The sequence below is a fragment of the Vombatus ursinus genome, unplaced genomic scaffold (assembly GCF_900497805.2).
Source record: "Vombatus ursinus unplaced genomic scaffold, bare-nosed wombat genome assembly UNPS02015129.1, whole genome shotgun sequence".
Lineage (NCBI taxonomy): Eukaryota > Metazoa > Chordata > Mammalia > Diprotodontia > Vombatidae > Vombatus > Vombatus ursinus.
Window position 1 is genome coordinate 5030670 of NW_020954907.1, and position 26615 is coordinate 5057284.

General features: G+C 46.9%; 1 protein-coding gene across 6 annotated transcripts in view; it reads left to right on the forward strand.

The window, feature by feature from the left end:
• Positions 1-962: 962 nt before the first annotated feature.
• The window catches only part of LDB3 (LIM domain binding 3), a 109743-nt gene continuing 84090 nt past the window's right edge, over positions 963-26615 (forward strand). For all 6 annotated transcript variants that reach the window (XM_027846344.1, XM_027846345.1, XM_027846346.1 and 3 more), the window contains exon 1: positions 963-1055. In XM_027846344.1, coding sequence (XP_027702145.1) covers positions 963-1055 — 93 coding nt within the window. The remainder of the gene's footprint in view (positions 1056-26615) is intronic.

Sequence of the window (26615 nt, forward strand, 5' to 3'; positions counted from 1 at the left end):
GAAAGAAAGAAAGAAAGAAAGAAAGAAAGAAAGAAAGAAAGAAAGAAAGAAAGAAAGAAAGAAAGAAAAAGAAAGAAAGAAAGAAAAAGAGGAAGGAAGGAGAAAGAAAGAAAAAGAGGAAGGAAGGAGAAAGAAAGAAAAGAAAGGAAAGGAAAGAAAAGAATGTAAGATCTTTTTTCAGGGCAGGGGTCATATTTCTTATGTGTGCATCCTTGGAGCTTATCACTTGGCCTGGCACACAGTAAGTGCTTAATAAATACCCTTTCATTCATTCACTTATTCGTTCATCAATTTCGAGCTGGAAGGGACCATCAAGGTCACCAAACTGAACCTTTTGATTTTACAGATCAGGAGACTGAGACCCAAAGAGCTTGAGTGACTTTCCCAAGGTCACACAGGCAATAAAAGTAAAGAACATTCAAAGATGGAGCATTTGAAAATGGGGTTTTGCTCCCAGCAGAGGAGTTGTGTATAACCCTGAGTCCCCAGAAAGACTGAACCCACCCAGGAGGCAGAGGGAAGACTTCCCTGCCCAAAAAAAGACCAGAGGTTGGGGGGCAGGGATAGAATGTCCATTTCCTTCTACTTTATGCCCTTAGGGTTGGGGCTGGGGGAGCTGGGGCTGGGCTCCCTTCCCTAGGGGCTATATTAGCTGGGTGAGTCACAGAGGCACTTGTATAGGGAGTATTGGGTTACAACCCATTTATGGACTCAGCTGAGTGGAGATATCAGTGTCGACGTTAGAGCTGCCCTCTATTCTTAGGTGACTCTCCATCTGGGCTGTGCAGGCAAGGCAGACCGGGTGGCTTCCCTGTTGGGCTGGGGAGGGCGGTCGGTATTTCTTTTCTTCCTTACATTGCATCCCAGACTGCTTTCCCCAACCTCTTTTTGTCTACCTCTCCTCTACCAATTTCTCTGTTTGTCCTGCAGAGGCTAAGGGAAACGGGTGCACCGATCCTGGGATGGCTTACAGCGTGACCCTCACTGGCCCAGGACCCTGGGGCTTCCGTCTCCAGGGGGGCAAGGACTTCAACATGCCACTCACCATCTCTCGGGTGAGTGTCTCAGGGGATGCATGGCCTGCCTGGCCTGAGCTGAGCATAGTTCTGGGGCTGGAGGCAACCAGGGAAAGATCTAGTTGTACCTTCCTCCAGCCCCTAGGGAAGGACGCAATAGGTGTCCCTTCAGAGGCTAGGGATGAAGAGCTGGGTACCTCTTTCCCTGGGATGGTAAATGTTGGGGTTGGCAAGCAATTGTCAAATCAGCAGCTCATCGGTGGGCTTTGGTGGGGAGGGTGAGTGGGTGAGGAAATGACCACCTACTGGAGAGCCCAGGGGATGAGGGCATGTCAGCCCTTCTCTGACACCCCAATGGCCTGGATTGGTTGAATCATTGGCTAGTTCTTAGATCCCAGGGACTTGTGGTCGTGGCAGGGATATAGGGTGTGAGTCCAACTGCCAGATTGGAAGGATAATTGGGTAGATGGAGGGATCACTGAATAATTTACTGTGTCCATGGAGACACAGGAAGTCCTGGTTTTCAAGATAACTCATCTTCATTGATAAAGCACCATTCCATGAGTTTTCCTGTAGCCAATCCAGTGCTCTGAGATTTTGGCGGGGGGAGGGGAGGGGGGGAAGGGGAAGAGGAGGGACACCTATGTATGGCAGAAGTGGCAGATCTTACCTTAGGTAGGTTTCCTGCTATCATATTGAAGATTAGAGGTACTCAGGGAGTCAGCACCCGTCCAGCCAAGCAGACCTGGAAGGGTCTTGGCCCCATGGCTGAAGCTGGGGAAAGGTCAGCTTATACCACAGCCTTTTTTCTTCCCAAGAGATTTTTCTCACAGCCAAGTCTATATTTCTCAACCCCTGTGTTCTAGAATGGAAGTGAAACATGATCAAGGGAATCAGGTGGCTTAATTGAGCTATGAAATATTCTTTTCAGTCTTCCAGGTACTGGAGAGAGACAGAGAGAGATAGAGAGAGACAGAGAGAGAGAGAGAGAAAGAGAGAGAGAGAGAGAGAGAGAGAGAGAGAGAGAGAGAGAGAGAGAGAGAACACCATCCCTCTCAAACTCATAAACGATTAATGATTTAGAGAAATGTAGGGGGAGAGGAGAGGAGTGGCAAGCAGAGAAAGAGAGAGGAGAGGTATGGAAAGAGGAATAGTAGAGAGACTAGGGAGAGAAAAGAAAAGGGAAGAAAAGAGGAAAGAGAAGAAGAGGAGAGGAGGAAGAAGGACAGAAGAAGGGAGAGGAGAAGGGAGGGGAGAAAAGAGGTGAAAGCAAGAGAGAAAAAGGAGGGAGAAGAGTGAGGAGAAGAAGAAAAAGGAGAAATGTGAGGAGAGGGAAGAGAGGAGCAAAGAAGGAAGAGGAGAGAGGAGAGAAGTGTGGGGGAGGGTGGGGAGAAGAGAGGAATGGAACAAAAGAAAGATGCTATTTGGAAGAGGCTGTGAGACTTCTGAGTGGCCAAATGGCAGATTCTGCAGATGTCCGGCCAGCTTTCCCAGAAGGTCTGGAATCCAGGCTGCCTGTACTGAGAGCTGTGCTGTGGCAATGAGGGAGTCATGGGCTAGGAAGGAAATCCCTTGCCCCTTAATTACAAAACCAAAAGGGCCAACCAGAGGTTCTGTGGCACGAGGGATCAGCCATTCATAGTGGCCGGGAGGCTCATGGGGCAGCATGGTCACGTCCCATCCCAGACTGGATGGAAGCCCTGAGAGGGACTGCTTCTGGGTTCTCTCATCTCCCAGTGCCCTTTGCAAGTGGTGATAATAGCCACCAACTCCTGACGTTCTCCCTCTGCCATCCCTGACACTTGAGATAGTCCTTGGAAAGTGTGCTGGGTTTTTTTTCCTTGAAAAGTGTATCCCTTATCTTAGTTCCTAGGAACTCATGTGAGGGTCTGAGAGGTGCTGCTCATTCCAACATTTTCCCCTGCAGTCCTCAAGCCTTGGGGGTTAACCTCTTCCTTGCTGACCCATCATTTGCTGTCTCCTTTTCTTTCTTCTTTCTCCCTCTCATTTCTCTTTTTCTCTGCTATGGCTCCTCCATGCTATGACTGGCTCTCATTTGCTCACATTGCGTCCTAAATGAAAGAAGACCTGAGGAGTGCAGCAGATGACAGTTTTGCACCTAGAAGAGACTTGGGAGGCCATCTCTGATGTTCAGCCCCCTCATTTGACACCCAAGGAAATAGGTCAGATCAGTGATGTGACTTGCCCAAGGTCACACTGGTAATTAGTGAGAGCTGGCATTCCAGCTGAGGTCCCGCTCCAACCTGAACCCTCGCTAGGTTGTATCACACTGTGCTACTAAGTAGCAGGAGAGAGGGATCACACTTGTTCAGGCTGTCTCCACAGGGCTGAACTAGAAGTAATGAGTGGAGACATGAGGAGATCAATTTCAACTTGTCCATAGTTGGGCCGAGGGGTGGGGGAGGGGATTCTAACACTCAGATCTGCCCATAAACAGAATCGGGCTACCTAAGGAAGGAGTGAGCTTCCCAAGGCTGTAGGATTGACGTGTCAAAGGTGAGCCCTGACCTAGTAGGGTTGGACCAGCTGTTCTTTGAGATTCCAGGCAGCTTAGAAATGAGATTGGTCCTTCCCCTCAACGTCTATATCATGCGTATAACTAGTTATTTCCAAGTTGCCGTCTTCCTTTGCCCCTGACTTCATTAGAATGTGAACTCCTTATGGGCAGAGACTGTGTTTTTGCCTTTCTTGTATCTCCAGTGCTGACTGACCGTACTCAGTAGCCTCTAAGGTCCCTGCTCCATCAAAGTCCATGCTCCTATGTGGCTGTGACTCTCACAGCACCCCCAACATAGCCACAACCTCCCAGCCTGCTCTAGGAGGCCGACCCGTTGATTTAGAGGGAGGTCTCAGCTGCTTTAGCATGTGGTGACAGCTGCCATATTCTAACAGATCACATCTCCTACCCCACTCAGTCCTTGCTTTACCAAGTTCACAGGGCTGATTCCCTGTTCCCTGAGGGACGGAAGTTGGCGTGAAATCCAAGCCACTGAGCCACACTAATTGATAGGCGAGTTGTTCTCCCTCAAAGGTCAGTCCAAACAGGGAGCCCAGAAACTTTCCTGGCCCTGAGGATAGGGTCCTGAAAGAGAAAGGGAAGGGAGGAAGGTGTCTCAATTGGCACCTGACCAAGGCAGGGGACCAGGGCAAGTGGCAGGGAGTTGACTCCACATGTCGTTGTTCCACTCTAAGCCCCAAGACGATGCAGTGAGTTTTCAGAGCAGGATCCCTCAGAGGAGGCTTCAACAGGAATCAGACCTGTTGGATTCTGTGCCCCTTAAAAGCACATTTTTTTTTTCTGTGTAATTGCTTTAAAGCAAAGACAAACAGAACCAGCTTTTTGTCTTTTGCATGTTCTTTTTCTGAAGGGGAGATTATAGGATCACCATTGTAGACCTGGAAGGGACATTAGAGGCCATTGTCTTCCCCTTTTCTCCCTTGGTTTGATGAGGAAACAGGTTGCGAGAGCATGAGTGCCCCGCCAAGGTCACACAGCCAGCAAGCTAGCGTCTTCCTGACTCCAATGCTATGTGCTTTGCCACCTAGTTGCTTGTTTCAGAGAGGCATCTTGAGGCAGAGAATGGCCCTGGAGCCAGTGGGTGATGGACTTTGTGAGGAGGGGAAAGAAAAAGGAGCAGGTGGGCCTGGGGGTGGGGCAAGCCAGAGAGACAGCAACACAGCTTGGGGCTTCTGGGAAGGGAAGGGGGTGGGAGGGGGGAGGGAGCAGGATCAGGACACACTGGAATTGGAGGAGGGGTCCGGGAACAGGGGAGAGGAACAAGACATTTGACTGAAAGGCTCAAATGACATGATGTATAGAAAATGTGCTATATAAATGTTAGCTGTGGTTTATTTATTTAACAAAATTGTTTTGTTAAACCTGTCCCAATTAAATTTTAATCTGGTTCGGCCAGCACTGGGCTGCGTGGGGCCCAATGACGGCTCTCACTCAGCCCAATAATTTACAGATGAGGAAACTGAGGCCCAGAGAAGGTTGACTTCCCCAAGTCTTGGGTCTTACCCAAGGTCATACAGGCAGTGAATGACAGAGCCAGAATGTGAACCCAGGACCTGTGATTCCAAATCCAGCACCATTTCCACCATACCTAGCCGGGGTCCCAGGGGACTTCTTGGAACTTAAATGGTTGGCTGAGCTCCAGCAGAGTGGTAAATCCTGACCTAGCCAGGATGAAGCAAGACCCAAGGAAAGAGAAATTCTCATCCAGGCCCTTGTAATGTAATGGGCACCGTCATGATTAGCTTGCTGCATCCCTGTCAATGGATATAAAGGGAGAAGCCAAATGCTCAGAGACTGAGTTGTTCTTCCCTAGTCCCAGGAAGAGATGTCAAAGGGCATTCATTCCCCCTTACCTGCTTTATTGTGGTAATAAGAACTCATCTCGCTAAAGCATTAAGATACTTTCCTAGCAACACTGTGAAGCAGGTTGGACAAAGATCATCATCCCCATTTTATGGGTAAGGAGACTGAGGCTCAGAGAATTGAAGGAATTTCATCATAACAATAACAATGAAGTAGGGATTTGAACTCGAGGTATTTAGACTCCTGTTCAAATGTTGCCCAGCTTCCTCCATACCTTTCCCTACACTGACTTCTTCCCTATGTACCTGCCTGCCAAGCAAACACTGTAAATGGTGGGAGCTAGCTGCCTTGGGGCATTAGGCTGACTTGGCAAACCCAAACCTATAAACCGAATTAACAGTGGGAAAGTTTGCCGGGTCTTGGGAGGTGCCAGCTCTCACTAGCCATTCCGGGGCTGACAGCAGGTCCTCAGGGGGTAAGCCCTCTGCGGGGAAGCTGGAAAAAAAGGCCCATGATCTGGGTGGTCCTGTAGGGCTGAGAGGAGTAAGACCACGCAGGGGGTATCTGAAACTCAGTTTAGAATTTCCTCTGGGATCCTCAACATCAGGAGGCCTACCACAGACGAGGAAAACAAGTCTACACCTTATCGGCCAGAACTTTGAGGATTATTTGAGCCAGCACTGGCCTTCTGGACGTCTTGTCTCTTTTCCCAAGGTCAGGCAAAACAGAATGCTCTGGAGAGGCCTAGGGAATAGAGGACTGGACCTGGAGTCTAGAAGACCAGGGTTCAAATCCCATCTCTATCATTTGTTACCTGTGTGGCCTCATGGAAATCATTTAACCACTCTGGGTCTCGGTATCTTCATCCACAAAATGGGAATAATAATCTTTGCATAGTATGTAAAAAATGTACTTAGTGTGCACAATGTACAATATAGACAGAGTTTAATAATTGTTTGTTGAATTGAATTAATAATAGTAACTACCATGTATATAGCTCCTTAAGGTTTAAAAGACAGTTTACAAATATTATCTCATTTGATCCTTACAACAACCCTGGGAAGCAGGTGTGGGTCTTATTCCCCCCGCCCCCCCCTTTTTTTTTTTGGCTAGGCAATGGGGGTAAGTGACTTGCCCAGAGTCGCACAGCTAGTGAGTGTTATATGTCTGAGGCCGGATTTGAATTCTGGCTTGCCGGTGCTCTATCCACTTCGCCACCTAGCTGCCCCCTTATTCCCTTTTTATAAATGAATTTATTCCCTGGGGATGTTGTGAGGAAAGTGCCTTAGTGTTAGACCAAGGTGTGTCATTATTGGCAGCTAGGTGGTGCTATTGGGCCTGGAGTCAGGAGTTCAAATCTGGCCTCAGACACTTACTAGCCATGTGACTCTGGGCAAACCACTTAAGCCTGTTTGCCTCAGTTTCCTCCTCTGTAAAATGAGCTGGAGAAGGAAATGGCAAACCACTCCAGCATCTCAGCCAAGAAAACCCCAAACGGAGTCACGAAGAGCTCAACCCGACTGAACAATAACAACAGCAGAGATCTGGTTGAGGAGGACAGTCCCTTCGCCACCCCCAGATGTTCTAGACCCCAGATGGTCTAGAACTATGGTCCGAGGATTTGCTCTCTCTCTCTCCTCAGCCCCTAACCAAGTTTCTTGATGGTGCTTGCCCTGGGAAGTCTGACCTCACCCCCAGAACCCCAACCCCCCCAGCCCTGGCTTGGAAGTCCATGGTGACACCCCAGAAGGTCTGCTCAAAGGGCCAGGAGGACCCAGGAGATGGATTCCCAGCTTCCCTTGCCTGAGGAGTCCTTACTGGGAAAGCTCAGCGGCCTATGTGTCTACAACACTTTTCTAGTCTAATTCAATAAACATTTATTAGAGGCCTACTATGTGCAAGCTGCTGTGTGAGGGAGGCAAAGATAGTTTTGATTTCTTTCTGGTTTTGTTTTTTTGGACTGGACCTATGATTTCATTGGCATAGGAGATTCCCAATGACAGAACTCCCTCTACCAATGAAGATCAGCTTCTGCTCTGCAATTTAAGTCTTAGAGAGTTCAAGGTAAATCAGTCCATCGGTTAGTCAGTCAACAAGCACCTGCTACATGCCAGGCACTGTGATAAGTTCTGGGATACAAAGAATGGCAAATCAAGTGACTTGTATAGGGTCTCACAGCCAGTATACTCCAGAAGCAAGGCCTAAACCCATCTCTTCCTGACTCAGGTACAAGATTTCTAACCACTGTGTGACACTTCCCCTCACAAAGATACACATGCAACTTTATAATAAGGTGGTGCAGTGAATAGAGCTCTGCACCTGGAGTCAGGAAGATCTGAGTTCAAATCCAGCCTCAGACACTTACTAGTTGTAGGATCCTGGGCAAGTCATTTAACCTCTGTTTGCCTCAGTTTTCTTATTTGTAAAAGGGGACTAAGAATAGCACTTATCTCCCAAGGTTGTAAGGATCAAATGAGATAATATTTGTAAAGTGTTTTGTAAACCTGAAGGAGCTATATACATGCTAGCTATTATTATTAATTCGATTAAACAAGCTTTTATTAAATTCTTTTTTTATTAATTTATTTTGACTTATCAATAATCACTTTCATATGCTTTTGAGTCTTAAATTTTTCTCCCTTTCCTCCCCACCACCCTCCCCAAGACGGCGCACGATCTGATATAGGCTATACATTTACATTCATATTAAACATATTTTCACATTAGTGATGTTGTAAGTAGAAATTAAAACCAATAAGAGGAACCATCAGAAAAAGGAAACAAAACTCAACAGAAGAGAAAAAAAATAACAATTCGGCTTCCATAGTTCTTTCTTTGGGTGTGGGTAGCATTTTCCATCACAAGGCCTCTGGAGATGTCTTAGATCCTTGTATTGCCAGGAAGGGTTAAGTTTATCAATATTAGTCAGCACACAACGTGGCTGTTATTGTGTACAACGTTCTCTTGGTTCTGCTCACTTCACTCAGCATCAGACCATACAAGTCTTTCCAGGTTTTTCTGAAGTCAGCCTGTTCATTATTTCTTACAGCGCAATAGTATTCCATCACATTCATATACCACAACTTGCTCAGCCATTCCCCAATTGATGGGCATCTTCTCAATTTCTAATTCTTTGCCACCACAAAAAGAGCTGCTATGAATATTTTTGTATGTGTAGGTCCTTTTCCCATTTGTGTGATCTCTTTGGGATATAGCCCTAGAAGTGCTATTGCTGAGTCAAAGGGTATGCACATTTTTATAGCCCTTTGGGCATAGTTCCAAATTGCTCTCCAAAATGGTTGGATCATTTCACAACTTCACCAACAACGCATTAGTGTTCCAATTTTACCACATTCTCTCTAACATTTATCATTTTCCTGTTTTGTCATGTTGGCCATTCTGATAGGTGTGATGTGGTACCTCAGAGTTGTCTTGATTTGCATTTCTCTAATCAATAGTGATTTAGAGCATTTTTTCATATGACTATAGATGGCTTTAATTTCTACATCTGAGAACTGTCTGTTCATATCCTTTGACCACTTATCAATTGGGGAATGGCTTGTATTCTTATAAATTTAACTTAATTCTGTATATATTTTAGAAATGAGGCCCTTATCAGAGAGACTGGTTGTAAAAATTCTTTCCCAATTTTCTACCTTCCTTCTAATCTTAGTTGCATTGGCTTTGTTTGTGCCAAAACTTTTCAATTTAATGTAATCAAAATTATCTATTTTGCTTTTCGTAATGTTCTCCATTTCCTGTTTGGTCATGAATTCTTCTGGTCTCCATAGATCTGACAAGTAAACTATTCCTTGCTCTCTCAGTTTGCTTATAGTATCAGCCTTTACATCTAAATCATGTACCCATTTTGACTTTATTTTGGCACATGGTGTGAGATTTTGGTCTATGCCTCGTTTCTGCCATACTCTTTTCCAGTTTTCCCAGCAGTTTTTTTCAAAGAGTGGGTTCTTATCCCAGAAGCTGGGGTCTTTGGGTTTATCAAATAATATATTACTATAGTCATTTTTATTAAATTCTTACTGTGTTCAGTGCATCATGCAAGTCTCTGAAGAGCTATAAAGTTTAGGTAAGATACAGTCTTTGTGTTCATAGATAAACACAGACAGTGCTCACAAGGGGCTTCAAATCTATTAGGAGGATGAGGTAAATAAATACATGAGAACAGCATGAGTTTATAATTTGGTAAGTGCAGAGGAGAGGACAAATAAATTTGAAAAGGAAAAAAAATCCCTTGTAGCTAGGAAAATCAGAGAAAGCTTCCTGGAGGGGGGTCATATGTGAACTGGACCTTGAAGGAAGAGAAAAATATCAATAATCAGAGGAGGGAAGGTGTTCCAGGCGTGGCAAACTGCAATAAGCAAAGGCATGGAGGTGGGAGAGGATGGGATAAGATTGGAGACTAGCCAAGTAGTGCATTTTAGATGGAAGGTACAGTCTATTAAGGGGAATAATGTGAGAGAGATGGAAAAGCAGGTTCTATCCAGATCATGGAGGGCCTCGAATGACAAGTGAAGGAGGTTGTCTCTTATTTGATGGACAGTGGGAAGTCGCAGACCAAGGTAAACAACTTCAAGGACAAGGATCCTGGCCAGCTCCTCCCAGGCCCCTCAATGCCTTATTTTAAAAAGCGAACTCTATTTACTCCTTCTCCACCAAACTTCTCCACCCCTTGCCCCATCCCTCCTCCAGTAATTGAACCCTCCCTTTTAACAAAGAAACGTAGTCAAACGAAAACAACCCTGTCTGACAGTGAGAGCAACATTCTGCCCCCGGAGTTACCCACCTTTCTGCAAAGAAGAGGGAGGAATATTTTATTATCTGTGTTTAGGAGCTTAGTAGATAGAGAGGCAGCTTCAAAACCAGAAAGACCTGGGTTCCCATCACACATCCTACACCATCCTGGCTATGTAACCCTAGGCCAGTGTCTTAATCTTTCTGTACTCCAATTATTCAGTTGTGTCAAACTCTTGACCCGGTGGACCATACTGTCCATGGAGTTTTCTTGTCAAAGATACCAGAGTGGTTTGCCATTTCCTGGACTAGTGGATTAAGGCAAACAGGTTAAATGACTTGCCCAGGGTGATGCAGCTAGTAAGTGTCTGAGGCTGTATTTGAATTCAGGTTTTCCTTACTCCAGGCCCAGCGCTCTATCCATTGAGCCATCTAGCTGTCTCCTTCTGTGTTCCAGGAAACTATTTAAATTATAAGTTGCAAAAATGGTGTTGAACAGTATCGATAAAGCAGTTTCCTCACTTGGCAGTCCCCTACACCAGTGAAATGACAAGGTTAGCCACTAGGTGGCGCCACAATGCACAGAGAGCTAGACTTGAGAGTCGGGAAGACCTGAGTTGAAATCTTGACTCAAATTAGCTGTTTGACCCTGGGTCAGTCACTCAGCTCCCTTGACCTCAGTTAATCTAATCAAATGAGGTAATATGTGTAGAATTTAGCAAAACTTAAAGTCTTACATAAATACTAACTATGATGATGATGGTGATGATCTCCATCTCCAGGACCAGGTTGGCCAGGTTCCTCGGATTTCAGTGCAATTCAATAAGCATTTATTAAGTGCCTACTGTGTGCCAGGCACTGCGCTAAGCGCTGGGGATATAAACAAAGGCAGCTTTCTTTAGTACTCTGTATTTCCATTACCACAGTCATAGTATGTGTCATCCTCTTGGTTCTGCTTGCTTCCTTCACCCTGCATCAGTCCCTATACTCTTCCCATGCTTCTCTCAAGTCTTCATTTTACACTGCAGAATGACATTCCATCACATTCTCATTCCCCAGTCTATGGACGCCCACTCTATCCCTAGTTCTTTGCCACCGTAAAAGTACTATTGGGAACATCCTGGTTTACATGGGACGTTTCCTTCTGGCCCTGACCTCCTTTGGGGACTGGGGTGGTGGGTCTGTACCTAGGAGTTGGATTGCTGGCTCAAGGGTGTGGACATTTCAGTCCCTTTTCTTGCATGATTCCAGTTTATTTCCTAGAACAATCTGTCCCTTACGGTCTTATTCACAGCTGTCTTTCCTCTTTTTGTTCACAAGAATTCAGGCCTCCCCCTTTACAAAGGGGCTTTGGTGAGAAGGGACCTCCTCTCCCAGCTGCAACCCCCCCTTTCCCCACCCACTCCCCCCGCCAGGCTCCCAGAACAGCATCCCTCATGGGCCCCCAGATGGTAACCTGATCACCAAAGTAGCCTGCCTGGGGCTCCCTGTCCTCCAAGGGAGGCCTCAGCACATTCCTGGCACGCCTGAGCAGCCAGGGATAGCTGATGACCTCACACAGGGTCTCAGTGGGAACAGATCATGTTAGCCCCATGTTCCCTCCCACTGGGGGGTTGAGAAGCATAGGCAGGAGGTTAGGACTTTAGCTAGGCAGAGGGAAGAATTTCCTGACTTAGGGATTGAATTAATGACTCAGGGGTCTTTCCAAACAGGACTGCCTCTCGTCAGTCTAGGGTCATGCTGAGAGGCAGAGGGATGACTGAGGTGACCTCCTCAGCTTTCTAGCAGATCTTTGCCAGTGTGTCGGAGATGAAGGGGAGACTGGACAGCTGGGAACCTTGGCTTCTTCTCCAGCCTTGCAGGCTGGAAAGGCTGGGCCAGACTCCAGGGTGAGGTTCCGGTGGGTTCCCTGATGGGATCTGGTGTGCCTTCTTGCCCAAGGTCACACAGATAGTAAGTTGCAGAGATGGGATCTGAACCCAGGTCTTTAACGTGGAGCGGTGAAGCCAGGTCTGGGTAGGGAGATGAACATATATGTATGTGGGTATAAATGTGCTTAGCAGGTCAGCCTTCCCCATAGGCCAAGGAGGCAGTGGCCTAGATGGTACCTAGAATTTCACCATCAGAGAAATGTTGTTAAAACACAGCTGACGTTCACTGACTTCTTATGAAATGAAGCTTCCTATGGGAAAGGGTCCTACTGAACGCCATCAGAAGTCATTCACACTGTAGTGTGAACAAGGTGATCCTGTGTCTTTCTTGGGTTAGCAGTAACAATAGCCCTTCACTCTAAGTTCTCTAAGGTTTCCAAAGTGCCATTTACACGCACCACCTAATTTAATCCTCCCAACAACCCAGGGAGCTAAGTCTTATAGGTCATACAACTAGAGTTGGAAGGAGTCTCCAAAGCCCTCTAATCCAGCCACCCTCATTTCACCTATGAGGAAACTGAGGCCCAGAGAAGTTAAGTCACTTGCCCAAGGTCACACAGATAGTAAGTGTTAGAGGCAGGATCGGAACCCAGATCTTCCATTGCACTGCTTCCTGGTGGGAAGCATCAGCTCCCTTCTACACATGACAGATAAGACTCAGAGAGATGGGTCATTAGCTGAGTGCAGGGAATGGGTGCTTGAGTTCTGAAGGGTCAGGGAAGAAAAAGGGGAAGGGGATGTGCGGCTGATTTTAGAATAAGGTCCCCGAGGGAGGATCAGGGGCCCCAGGAGGGCAAAGGGGTGAGCACCAAGACGTCACAAAGGGCTACAGGAGAGAGTGGCACAAGAAACAATCCCCCCAGTCTTATCTAGGACAGCCCTCGGGGATGGAGATGGAATTCCAGACTACCCTGGTAAAAGGAATAAGAATCCTGACTCTCAGCCTCACCTGTGTGCTTCCCTGAGCCTCACTTTTCTCATCTGTAAAATGGGGGGATTGGGGCCTCCAGCTCTGGGTCCATGGCCTTATGATTTTACTACTCCAAATACAGCGCTCCCCACTGTACCCCAACAGCCAAGGGAGATAATGTATGTCGAGTGTTTGGCCAACTAAAAACATTTTGTATAAACACACACACACACACACACATATATATACACACACACACATATATACATACATAACATATACAACATATACATATCTATTCTTGAAGCATTATATTTGTATACACACATATACAGATATACACATACATACACCCATATCTATCTTAAAGCATTATATATTTATATATATAATGCTTTAAGGTTGTATAAATAAATACATTAAAATATATATAGTCTTATCTATGAACACATATACATTTGTGTATATATATTCCTATATTCATTCTTATATATACACACTTATACACACACACACACACAGACACACAGACACACACACACACAACTGGGCATCATCGTCATGATCACCTCGCCCTTCTCCTCTCCTTGGCTGGAGTTTGGACACCAATGGGCATGGCCCACATTGCCATCCTGCTCTTCTCATCTATGTTTATTGCACAGATTAGGATTATGCCAACTACCATATCAGCCCTTCAGGGACCTCCTAATGTCCACATGGGGATTCTTCCCACACCATTGCAGACGGCAAACCCTCTAAAATTCAATAACAGTAACAGTAACAACAACAATGACAATAATAATAATAGCTAGTATTTCTAAAGCCCTTTAAGGTTTTCAAAGCACTCAATATGCATTATCTCATTTGACATGTCAGTCAGTCAATAAACATTTATTGAATGCCTGCTATGAGCCAGGCACTATGCTAAGTACACAGAGGCAGCTGGGTGGTGCCGTAGTGCACAGAGCAGTGCACCTGGGGTCAGGAAGATCTGAGTTCAAATCTACCCTCACATACTTCCTAGTTGGGTGACCCTGGACAAGTCACTTCACCTCTGCTTCCTCTGCACCTACCTCCCAGGGTTGTTGTGAAGATCAAATGAGATAATAATTGTAAAGCTTTTTAGCACATAGTAGGTTGCTATTGTTTATTCACGTTTCAGTCATATTCGTTTCTTTGTGGCCTCATTTGGGGTTTTCTTGGCAAAGACACTGGAGTGGTTTGCCATTTCCTTCTCAGACGAGGAAACGGAGGCAAACAGGGGTAAGTGACTTGTCCAGGGTCACACAGCTAGTCAGTGTGTAAGGCCATATTTGAATTCAGGAACAGGAGTCTCCCTGATTCCAAGCCCAGTGCTTGATTCAAAGACAGGCGAAAGACAGTCCTTGATCCCAAGGAGCTGGCAGTCTAATAGGGCAGGCATGTATCTCATCATCTTTGAGGATTACTCTAACCAAAGATCCACCTCTCCAATCTCCCAGCAACTGACCCGCTGGTGAGCCTCTAAAACATTGGTAGGCTGAGCCCTGGACAGCAGATGTGGAGTCCATCACTAGGCTGATCCTCTAAGCCTTCCCAGCAATCTGGAATCTGCCAGGACTGGTGCTCCACTGGCAAAGCCTTAGAGAGCCCAGGATCACGGCCATACCACGAAGCTACGTGTGGTAGGGGACAGAGTGGGAAGCAGGGGAAAGAGTTCGAGATCTAGAGTCAGAAGGCCTGGGTTCAAATCCTGCATCTGCCACCTGTGTGTGACCTTGGGCAATTAACCTAACTTCTCTGGGTCTCAACTTCCACATCTGTAAAATGGAGAGATTAGACTAGCTAGAGATTGCTAAATTCCCTTCTAATTCTAAATCTGTTACCCCATGAGAGGTAGATAGGTTGTGTGATAGATAGGGTGATGGGCTTAGAGTCAGAGAGACTGGAGTTTGAATCCTGCCTCAGATATTCAGTAGCTGGAGCTGGCTAAAACCTGTTCGTAAGCTGATTGTTAAATTTTCAGTGTGAGCATTTATACCTTAGAAATTGGCCAATGGGCTTGATTTATTCTTTTGTCCATTGTCTAGATGTAAGAAAATGGTGGAGAAAATGTGAACTAATGCAGGTTGTTGTTCTTTCTTAGTTTGGACTGAATTTTAAGAGTGTAGAGTGAGAACTTTTTTATTTCTGAAGAGCCGGTTGTTAAACATTAACCAGCACACCCCAGAGCATTATGACTTTGGGCAAGTCACTCAATCTTCTTCAGCTTCAGTGTCTCTACCTGTGAAATCTGTTGTCTTGGGGGCAGCGAGGTGGCACAGTGGATAGAGCACCGGCCCTGGAGTCAAGAGGACTTGAGTTCAAATCCAGCCTTAGACACTTGATACTTACTAGCTGTGTGACTCTGGGCAAGTCATTGAACCCCATTGCCTAGCCAAAAAAAAAAAATCTGTTGTCTTACCTGATTTTTACAGAGACCCTGTGAGGGAGGCAGGGCCATGGGGTTTAGCAGGAAGCATTTTGGAGACAGTAGAGACCTGGGCTAAGAATCCCTCCGCTGATATTTGTGGTTGTGTGATCATAGACCAGTCATCTATAAAATGGGGGGTAGTGATTACTCCCTTGGGTACCCATCCCATGAGGCTGTTGTAAGGATCAAATGAGATAACTGGTGGAAAATATTGTATACGCCTTGAACAGCCAGATAAAAGTCACCCCCCATTTTACAGATGAGGAAACAGAGGACATGACTTCTCCAAGATCATGGAGTAAGAGTTATGGAGTGAGAACAGAAAGCCTCTTGTCCTGCTCCAAGGCCAGGGGGCTTCTTCTACCAGGCCACCTTGATGTCCTAGTCATTCAACAAATATTTGCTAGGCATCTTCTGCAGGTATAGTGCCGTTCTAGGCTTTGGGGAAGCTTCCATGTTTAGATAAGATATGGCCCCTCCATTTGTGGGCTTATAGACAGAGCAAACATGGAGAACTCTAATAGACAGTTATGTGTGATAAGGGCCTCGGGGAGGTGCAAACGAAGCCTTCCGTATGGTCAGGTAACAGGCATTTATTATGCATCCCAGGCTCTGTGCTAAGCACTCAGGGTATAAGTCTTTACCAACTGGAGGCAATCAGGGGAGGCATCCTGGAGGAGGTGGTATTTAATGTGAGGCTGCAAAAAAAAAAAAAAAGGACAGCAAGGCTGGCAGAGGGAGAGCATTCCAGGCACAGGAAACATCATAAGCAGAAGTGAAACTATAGAGGGAACAGTTACCAGGAGGGAAGCTAATTTTGGTGGGCAGATTGAATAAAGATGGGCAGAAATGATCCTTATACCGAATCCCAACTAATAGCCGCACCACCATGGCCAGCTCCAGGTGGTTCCATCCCCGGAGGTGTTTGGAGCAAGGGGACAGGCCAGTGCCCACAGCTGGATGGCCCCTCTTAGACTCCGTGGTGGAGGAGAAGATGGGGAAGGGCCCAGTCTCTCTAGCCAGACAACTCCCCACCCCCACCTCCTCCCTGCTCCTACCCTGCCTCCAGGGCTGACATCAGCTGTGTTCTTGGCCTGACCTTGTGGGCACAGGAGAGTGGACCTGCATCTCTTCTGGGAGCTGTCCGATCTGAGGTGCAGCCCCACAATGAAAGGTTGGATTTCTCAATTCTGAGCCCCCATACTCAGTAGGTGGGATATGGGTGCTCAGTAGAGGCTAGCAGACTGGGGAGGGGGGAAGAGTCCCTTTACAAAGAGAGGTTTGAAGGGAACAGCTTTATTTATCTCTCAACAGGTGCACATGGGCAGCTGTAATGGGAGCTGGGCTCCTTCCCCCCACCCTCAGCTGCCCCATATGTCCTTCTCCCCACTCCCTTCCCAGCCTGGGAGGAAGCTCTCCCCTGGGTAGTCAGGGGTTGGAACAAGGAGACCAGCTGCTCAGGAGCAGTCCCTGCCCTGCCTCTGGTCAGTGGGGCTGATTAAGTGAGAATAGGGGGCCAGTGTCATTGACTGAGGAGAGGGGACCTGCATAGACTCAACAGGCACCATGGAGAGACCTCAATTCAGAAAGCTCACCCTTTAAGACCTAGAAAATCATAGGATTTAGAGATGGACGGGGTCTCAGAACTCATCTGATTCAATCACCTCATTAGACCCGTGAGGGAAACCAAATAGGCAACATTATGGTACGTACAGTGGCAAATGTGCTGAATTTTCAAGTGATAGAACGTGGGCGTGAATCCAGGCTTCCCCGCTTCTTGGCCGTGTGACCCTGGCCAAAGCACTGAACTTCTCTGGACTTTGTGAAGTCAGTGGGTCAGGCTAGGTGACTTCTAGAGCCTCGTCCACCTCTTGATTCATGATCCTGTGATGCCTAGAGAGAGACCAGGACATTAGGGAATAGGTAGATCAAGGTTGTCCCAGACGCTGGCCTTCAGTAGACCGATTACCAGGGGCTTCTGTCCTCAGCCCCGTTCTGCTCAGCTTTAATAGATGACTTAGAGGAGGGCAAAAGTGGCCAAGCCAAAAAATGGACCGGTGATGCCAAGCTGGGAGGGACCAAAAACATGCTCGGTAATAGAATCACCTAAAATGACAGGCTCAAGAAGCCAACTTCATGAGGCCAGGGTGGGGGGCCTGTGACCAGGCAGCAGCTCTCATTTCCATTAGGCCTGGGAGTTTTAGTGAATTGTCAGTTCAAAGTGAGCCAGAACCCAAGCAGACTTGCAAGGATGGAGCAGTGTTTGCTGTCTGGGACAAAAGATGGGGTGGTCCTACTCTGCTCTGCCATGATCCTGTCCCAGTCGGAGCACTCCGGCCAGTCTTGGGCAGCATACTTTAGGAAGGACATTGATAAGCTGAACCCTTTCCAGAGGAGGGTGAACGAGATGGTGAGGGGACCAGACACCATGTCATTTGATGATAAAGTAAAAGAACCCAGAGTGTTTATCTTAGGGATTGGGGAGAAGGAGGGGTAGGATACTTGTCCTCAAATAGCTTACAGATGGCCTTATGGAAGAGAGATTAGACTTTTTTTTTTTAGCTTGGCCCTGGAGGGTCGAACTAGTATCAATGTGCAGAAGTTGTAGAACCAAAGATTTTGGTATGATATTTAAAAAAAACAAACGAAACTTCCTAGCAATAATATTTGTACAAAAATGGAATGGGCTGACCTCACAGGATGAGTTCCCTGTCATTGGAGGTATTCAAGTAGAGGCCAGATGACCACTTTTCCAGATGTTTTAGCAGTGATTCTCGGGCTCCTAGGGGTTTGAGTGGATGCCCTGTGTGGTCTCTTCCAGTTGTAATATCCTGCGATTCTTTGACCCTGGCTATTCTGGGGAAGGTTGTGCTGGGCATTCCTGGAATTTCCCACCAGAAGCCTGCCTGTGTGTTTTGTTTCTGGTGCTACCCAGAGATGATGACAGGCAGTGCCTGTTTATAGCAAAGCCCCAAAGGTCAGAAATATAGACTGTGATGGAGGTGCAGGCCCCCCTCCTGCACGGTGGATATAGACATGACTGTTTCTACTTGCTTAACAAGGCAAAGGTTATCGCATTTCAGCCACCTTCACTGGCCCCCGGTTTAGTTTTGCACCATGAAGGCATTTCCTGAAATCCCATTCCCTCCTGGAGGAGGACTCTTTGGACAGTCCCCGCTTTGTCAGGGCACAGGGAGGGAATATCTAGTGTCAGATTCTTGCAGATGTCCTTATTCTGTGATCTGTGAACTTTTAAAAATATTTTGATAAAACATTTAAAAAATATTTTTATTTAAATATAATTGATTTCCTTTGTAATCCTATGCATTGTATTTGATGCATTTAAAATATTATTCTGAGAAAGGGCCCGTAGGTTTACCAGACGTTGGTCCAGCGGTCCGCGACCTACACAAAATAGGCCGAGAACCCCCTGATCTAGTGGGCATGAACTGACCGGAGATAGAGAGCAATTAAGAGGGTGAGGGAAGGAAGCCTCCTTGGGAAGGGGTCTGTGGCCTAGGAGAAGAAATAGCAAGCAGTTTCCCATCAGGATGGGGTTAGGGATAAACGAATCCAATGGGTAGACAAAAATCAAAAGAAATTCTCAGCAGTCATCCAAAATCTGGGAGATCGGTGCAGAGAGCCTGCATTCTCAATGGGAGCAGTAAATGCAGCCAAAAGGTGCCCTTTCCCAGGAGTTCAGTTTTTCTAACCCCAGTCTTCAAAAGTTGCACCATTTTGCTGGACACAAAAATGAAGCCATTCTCCTATGTGTGGGGGACAACATATATACAAATAAATAGATATAGCACATTTATGAAATAAATGCAAAATTAATGGGGAACACCTAGGGTAGTGTTCAAATCTGGCCTTATACATTTACTAGCTGTGTGATCCTGGGCAAGTCGCTTAACTCTGTTGCCTCAGTTTCCTCATCTGTCAAATGAGCTAGAGAAGGAAATGGCAAACCACCCCAGTGTATTTGCCAAAAAAACCCCAAATAGGGGTCACAAAGAGTTAGACATGACTGAAGTAGCTGAAACAATAACAAACTCTGAATCTCTGGGGGTGTTCTGATGCCAATTGTCATACTGGCCATAGGACTGAATAAATCCCTCTTACCTTGGTTGAGCTGAGCCAAGGCTGGATTTTTTTTTTTTGAGGCTCTTATAATCAGGAAAGGAAATGGGGAGAGAGAGACAGACCGAGAGACTGGGGGGGTGGGGAGAGAGAGAGACAGAGAGAGACAGAGAGAGAGAGAGAGAGAGAGAGAGAGAGAGAGAGAGAGAGAGAGAGAGAGAGAGAGAACATGAATGGTCTGGCCTGTCTGATGTGGCTTGTGGGGTGGGCCTGAGGAGATGCCAGTTCTTTCTTGCCCCAATCCATTCTGGACTGACGGCTAGACCAAGCAACGATGAATGCAAAATGCTGTATTTGGCTTAAAAAAATGAACTATCCAAGCACAGAATGGAGACAATGTGGCCAAATACCAGTTTTTAATTACAGCAGCTTCCTAATTAGTCTCTGCATCCAACCTTTCCTCTACATAGCTATCGAATGGATATTCCAAAAGTCCATGTCCGACCATACCACTGCCGTACCCAGGAAGTTTCCATGGCTCCTGTAGGATAAAATGCATTTGAGAGAAGTGGAGTGACAGAGCAGACAGAGAAACTGCCTTTTGAGTTGGGGAGATCTGGGTTCAAGTTCCACCCCTGACACATGCTGATGGTGTAATTTAGCTCCTCAATATTCTAGGCAAATCTCTAATCCAGGGATTCTTAAGCTGAGGCTCATGGATGCCTCCTGCCCCTAGGAGTGTGATGGTAAAAAAATATACCTTTATTTTCACTTACCTCTTGTTGAAATTTGACATTTCCTTCAAATACAATTTTTTTAAAAAGTTACTCTGAGAAAGGTCCACAGTTCTCCTTAGACTGTCAAAGGGGCCCATGACACATAACATTTTGAGAACCTCTGCCCTAAGATTATAAATTGCAAAGAAAGTCATAACTTGTACCAGTGGAGGGTCTTTCCTCACCTGGGAGTTCTCTATACCAATGAAGCCATAGTTAGACTTCCTGCCCCTTCTGGCATTTAAAACCCTTCACCATCTGGTGTCAACCTGCCTTCTCAGTCTTCTCAGCTGTTCCCCTCTAGGCCAGAGGGTAACCTGTCCCTTGCTCCATTGCTCTGCAGGGGGTACCTCCCATGGTGAAAATGCTCTCCCTCTTAACCTCCATTTCTTAGAAACCTTAACTCCACTCAAGGCACTGAAGATCCTCATCCTATAAGGAACCTTGGCTGATCTCCCTCTCCGGTTATTAGTGCCCCATTCCCGTAATTTTGAATTCATTTTGTGCAAAATTCTGTATTTACTTATTTGTATGCACATCACTTCTCATCGACTCAAAGAGGGCCAGAGCTGGAACACGTCCTAGTCATCACGGCATCTAACCTGTTAACTCCGTAGAAAAGGAAACGGGGCGACGGAAGGTAAATAAGCTGCTCAGCATCAGTGGCAGTGTGAGCACTAGAATGAAGGTCCCTGGAGCCCACTTCTAGATTCTACACCCAGTGGGTAGCAATCAAATTAACAACCAGCTGAACTCCTGCAAGGAACTCAGCACCTGTACCGAGATGGGATGGCCAGGAAGAGTCCTGGCCCTGGGTCCAACTCGTAGAGCCAGAAAGGACCTGAAAGGTCATCAAATCCCACACCCCCACTTTATAGATGAGGAAACTGAGGCCCACAGAGATGAAGTCGCCCGCCCAACACAGAGAGTAAGAACTACGTGCAATGGGAGGATGAAAAGGGATTACCGGGAGTATAGTGGAATTCTTCCTAATCATTAGATCTGTCTAAAGGTAGTCTGAGCTGCTTTCCCCTTGCCGAAAGTCTTCAGAGGCTGGATGACTTGTTAAGGATGGAACCTGGGTCATGCAGTTGTTCTTCAGTCATTTTTCAGTCACACCCGACTCCCCATGACCCCTTTTGGGGTTTTCTTGGCAAAGATACTGGAGGGGTTTGCCATTTACTTCTCCAGCTCATTTGACAGATGAGGAAACTGCAGCAAACAGGGTGAAGTGACTTGTCCAGGGTCACACAGCTAGTAAGCGTCTGAGGCTGGATTTGAACTCAGGAAGATGAGTCTTCCTGACTCCAGGCCCGCTGCTCTATCCACCTAGATACCTTGGTCAGGCAGAGTTTGGGGGAGATGGCCTCTGAGGTCCCTTTGCCCCTCTGAGAGTCTCTAATTCTGAGTGAAATCCACTTCGCTATCACCATCTCATTCCTGACAGCACTGTGGGTTTTCTAGAGAGATAGTACATGTTTGAGTGGGAGCGGGCGTGGGCTCTTGGTGTGGGTGTGTGAGAGTCTGGGAAGGGGAATGTCTGGGAGAATGGGTGTGGGGGTGTGAGTGCTCTGTGAGCATGTGAGCACAGGGAAGTGTGAGTGTGTGGGTGTGTGAACATGGTGGGTGTGAGCATCTGGTTGCTGGGACAGATACAGAATCAAGGAATTCTAGAATGTCACAGTTTGAAGGAAACTCAGAGATCACCCAGCCCGACCAGTGACATGCTGGTAAACGTTTAACAGCTGGCTCTCCTTTCGATGGAATCTGCACTATTTACACTTTTTCCATCACTTTCTTAAAGTCTGGACATCGACAAAACAATAAATCAAGGGCTGGTTTGTAGAATTTGCCAGTTTCCAAAGGGTAAATGCTCACACTGAAAATTTAACAATTAGCTCTCCTACACCAGTAAGAGCTGGCTCCAGAACGCCCCTGAGTTCAACCCTGTCGTCTTCCAGATGAGAAATCTGAGACCCTCAGACGTTAAGTGACTCACCTGTGATCATGAATCGTAAGTGGCCAAAAGGAAAATCATGATACTCTTCATCTGAAAGCAAAGGAGAGGGACTGGCTTCCCATCCTGCCTCCGGCATTTGCCATATGACCTTGGTCATGTCATTTCCCTTGTTATGGACCTTGATTCCCTCAGACTCTTAGGGGTTGATATAACTGGAGGGCAAGGGATCTCCTTACCCAGGGCCCGGGAGCTGTTCTGTGCTAAAGAGGGCTCTCCCTTGGCTCTCTCTGAATCCCTCCCTACAGCTCCGCTGGAGCTGCCTGCCAGGTGATCTCAGCAGAAGAGATTCCCTGGCTTGTCCAAGCCTTGAGATCCCTATCACCAAAGAAGAGTGGCAGTGCTCTCTCTCAGCATTAGGGTCTTCAAGTAGAGAAGCCCAGGAGTTACTGGTCCGGGATCTTACAGACAGGATTCCAGCTCAGGTCTGGGTTGGATGATTCTCGGTTCTTCAGCTGGGGTCTTCGGGGAGTCTGTGCATTGATTATTTTGCTAGCTCTGTTTCAATATAATCGGCTTTCCTTGTGATCCTGTGTGTTTTATCTGATGCTTTTAAAAACCTGATCCTGAGAAAGGGTTCAAATGCTTCTCCAGATTGCCCCAAGGGGCCAGGACACAAAAAAGGGCAACAACCTCTGGACTAGATGGTCCTTCCCAGGTCTGAGCTTTCAGAATTCTGTGACCAAGTGACTTCATCAGCCTGATGAAATCTCTTTACAGGACCTGGTAACAATAACAATAATAATAGCTAGTATTTATATAGCACTTGGCAAATATTATCTTACTGATCCTCACAACAGCCCTGGGAGATGTCATATTATTATCTCCGTTGTACAGATAGGGAAACTGAGGCAAGCAGAGGCTACGTGATTCGCCCAATCTCACCCAGCTAGTAAGGTCTGAGGCTGGATTTGAATTCAGGTCTTCTGGAATCCAGGTCCAGAGCTATCTACCGAGCCTCTTGCCCCAGATGATTGCATTCAATGCTAGAAATGGACTGGCTTAGCTGTTAGCCACCCACCAACTCCCTTTCCAACACCCTCTCACCCCGCTGTACCTCTGCTCCACATACATACATCATCCACACGGAGCTGCGTGTGGATCCTTCTGACGTCCAAGAAGAATGGGACCCGCTGGTGTTTGAATTGCTGCCTTCTCCACTCCTGTTTTTCAATTCTCTCTCTTTTCTCCCACCTGAAGCCCCACCTTGGCTCCCCAACCATGTGGCTGGCAGACACGGTGACTTTGGCAGGTGGGGGATGGAGGGAGCTTGGGCTGCCCAGTTCTGCCTGGTTCTCTTGTTCATTTCTTCTGGGCTCATTTCTAAGGAGAATCATTCCTGGTCTTATTGGACGGGCACTAGAATCACAGACTCTCAGAGCTGGAAGAAAACATCCTAAGTCATTTGGTCTAACCTCCACCTCAGTAGGAATTCTTTTAATAAAATCCCCAGCTTCTGCTTGAATATGTCCAGTGATGGGGAGCTCACTACCTTATGAGGCAGACCACTGGACTTTCAAACAGCTCTGATTGCTGGACCAAGGAGGCGCTGTTGATGCTGACTATCAGCCACCCAACTAAATAGCTCTGCTGCCAGTGATCCTTGCCTTGTCTATGTTTTTTACAGAACCCATTTGGAGCAGGGTTGGGGGGAGAAGAGGGCGAGCCTTTTTCCTCAATCAAGAGTAGGGTCTGGAGTCAGGAAGACCTGAGTTCAAATCCGACCTTAGACAGCTGTTTGACCCTGGGCAAGTCACTTAAACTCTGTCTGCCTCAGTTTTCTCATCTTTAAAATGGGGATAATAATAGCACCTCCCAGAGTTGTTGCAAGTATCAAATGAGATAATAATTATAAGGCACCTGGCACATAGTAAGTCCTACATAAATGTTAACTGTTATTTGTTGGTGTTATTATTATTGCTATTATCTTTAAAATGAGGATAATAATAGCACCCACCTCCCAAAGTCATTGTGAGGTTCAAATGAGATACTATTTGTAAAGCACTTAGCATGTGCCTGGCACCCAGTAGGTATTTCATTAAAGCTGTTTCTGTCTTTTCTTTCCTTCCCCATTCCATCCTTGAGCGCTCCACCCCCCCCATCTGAAGCCCTCCATCCCCACGTCACTGAACCCCGAGCCCACCACTCGGTCTCAGAGTCATTCCCATCTTATGCTAAATCAGAGCAAGGTCTCTGGGCCTCACTGTAAGGTCCCTAGGCTGCTGGGTCCTGGATCTGACTCAGAGAGATAGCCGGCAGAAAGAAAGGAAGTGACTTACTATTAAAAACCCCAAGACATCATCTGCACATATACAATCATCCTTCTTCCAACACCCCTGCAAACCCCAAGAAAGACAGTGTGGCCTAACAGATAGAGCCCTGGACCAGGAACCAGGACCTGGATTCAAATCCTGCCTCCTACGTTTATTAGCTATGTGAGCTGGGCATTAATGTCTCTGAGCTGCAGTTTCCTCATCTGTAAAATGAGAGAGTAGAGCTGGAGGACATCTGAAGTCTCTACACATAGACGCACAACTCTGCCAGGTGTCCTGGATTTTGCTGTAACCTGAGTTTATTGGTATGAAGGGAAGAGGCATACATGGAATGTGAGCTAATCTGGCCAGCTAACACTGCAGGGAAGGATCACCCCATCCCCCGATACCCCCCCCCCCACTTCCAGGGCTGGATCAGAACCCCCTCCTAAACACCCCTCTGCCCCGCCCTGCTCCCCTAGCTGTAGGTGAGGATTCCAGGCCCATCCTCCAGCCTGTTTGGGGCTCAGAACCCCCTCCTGAACACCCTTCCGCCTCGCTCAGCTCCCCTGGCTGTAGGTGAGGATTCCGGGCCCATCCTCCAGCCTGTCTGGGGCCCAGCTCAGCCCTCTCCCTCTCCCTGCACCCCCTCCCCCCATACCCTGTTCTGTTGGAGGCCTGTGTGGTGTCAGGGCTGGGGAGAATGTCTCACTGTCTATAAATATTCAGCTAAGTCAAGAAGTAGGTTATAAATAGGGCTCTGGGGGCTTGTGTCCCTTCCAGGAAAATTCTCTGCTCTTTGGTACCGGGGAGAGGTGGGGCCTACCCCCAACCTTCAATCAGTGGCTAAAACCAAACCTGGGAAGGATATCATAGAACCTCAGAACTGGAAAGAGAGGAACCTGATGGCTCTTCCATCCTATCTAGACCTAACAAAAATCCCCTTTACATGATCCCGGAACTAGCATACCTTCAGGGAGGGCAGCTCACTACCTTCCCAGGCTGCCTGTTCCATCTGGGGTGACTGTCATTGTTAGGAAGCCTTTTCCATTGTTAGGAGGCTCCAAAATGAGCCAACATTTACCTCTACACTTTCTATCCATTAAGGCGAGTCTGGTCCCTGTGGTTTCAATGGGCTGAGTTTTCAGTGAGAAGAATGCTGAACTTGGAGTCGGAGGACACAGGTTCAATTCCTCGCTCTGACATAGGAATCTGGGCAAGCTGTGTCACTTCTTTGGGGCTCAGTTTCTTCTCCTGTAAAGTGAGTGACTTCAGAAATGATTCCATGATTAATTTCTCTTCCCTCCTTTCCACACTTGAGGCCACCATCTTAGTTCAGGCCCAATGGCCTCCAGAGTTATGGCCCAGAAGGATGGCCCTGTGGCCTCCAAAGTGGGCCTTCTGTGGGTCACTCCTGAATATTTCAGAAAAAGAAAGAAAGGGAGAGAAGAGATAAGCACCCCATTATCAACAGAGCCCTCCCCCTACAAAAGGTAACCAAGAGTTAGGGTGGTGAGGAAGGCCATGTTTTGGATTAGAGAGAGTTCAGCAGGACCTGGCCACTGATTAAATGGGGGAGAGTATCTGCTTAAAGGAGAAGGGAGGGCAGGGGTATGCTGGGGCCAGTTCAAGTGGCTAGAGCCAGTTCTTAAATTTTCAGTGTGAGAACTTACACCTCTGATGTGTCACAAATGCTACAAATCAGGTCTCGATTTATTGCTTTGTTGATTGTCTACGCTTAGAAAGTGATGGAGAAAATGTCAATAATGCAATGTTCATTCCTCTCCCCCCTCCCCCAAGCTGGTTGTTAAACATTTGCCAGCACACAGAAGGGTCAAATTCTAAGTCTGGGGAGACTAGAATGATCAACAGAATTAGAGAAGTCAGGAGGGTACAGATTGTGGAAGATGATTCATCCCTAGGCCTACCCTGCCCTGACAGAAATATCAATGGTTTTCTTCTCCTTCATGGACTCCAAAAGTCCTCGATTTCAATCTGAATGAATAATTAGTGGTGTCTGCTGGGGTCTTTGCTACATGATGAGGACCATTGGATTGCAAGGGTCAGTGGATGTCAGGGTCTCTGAT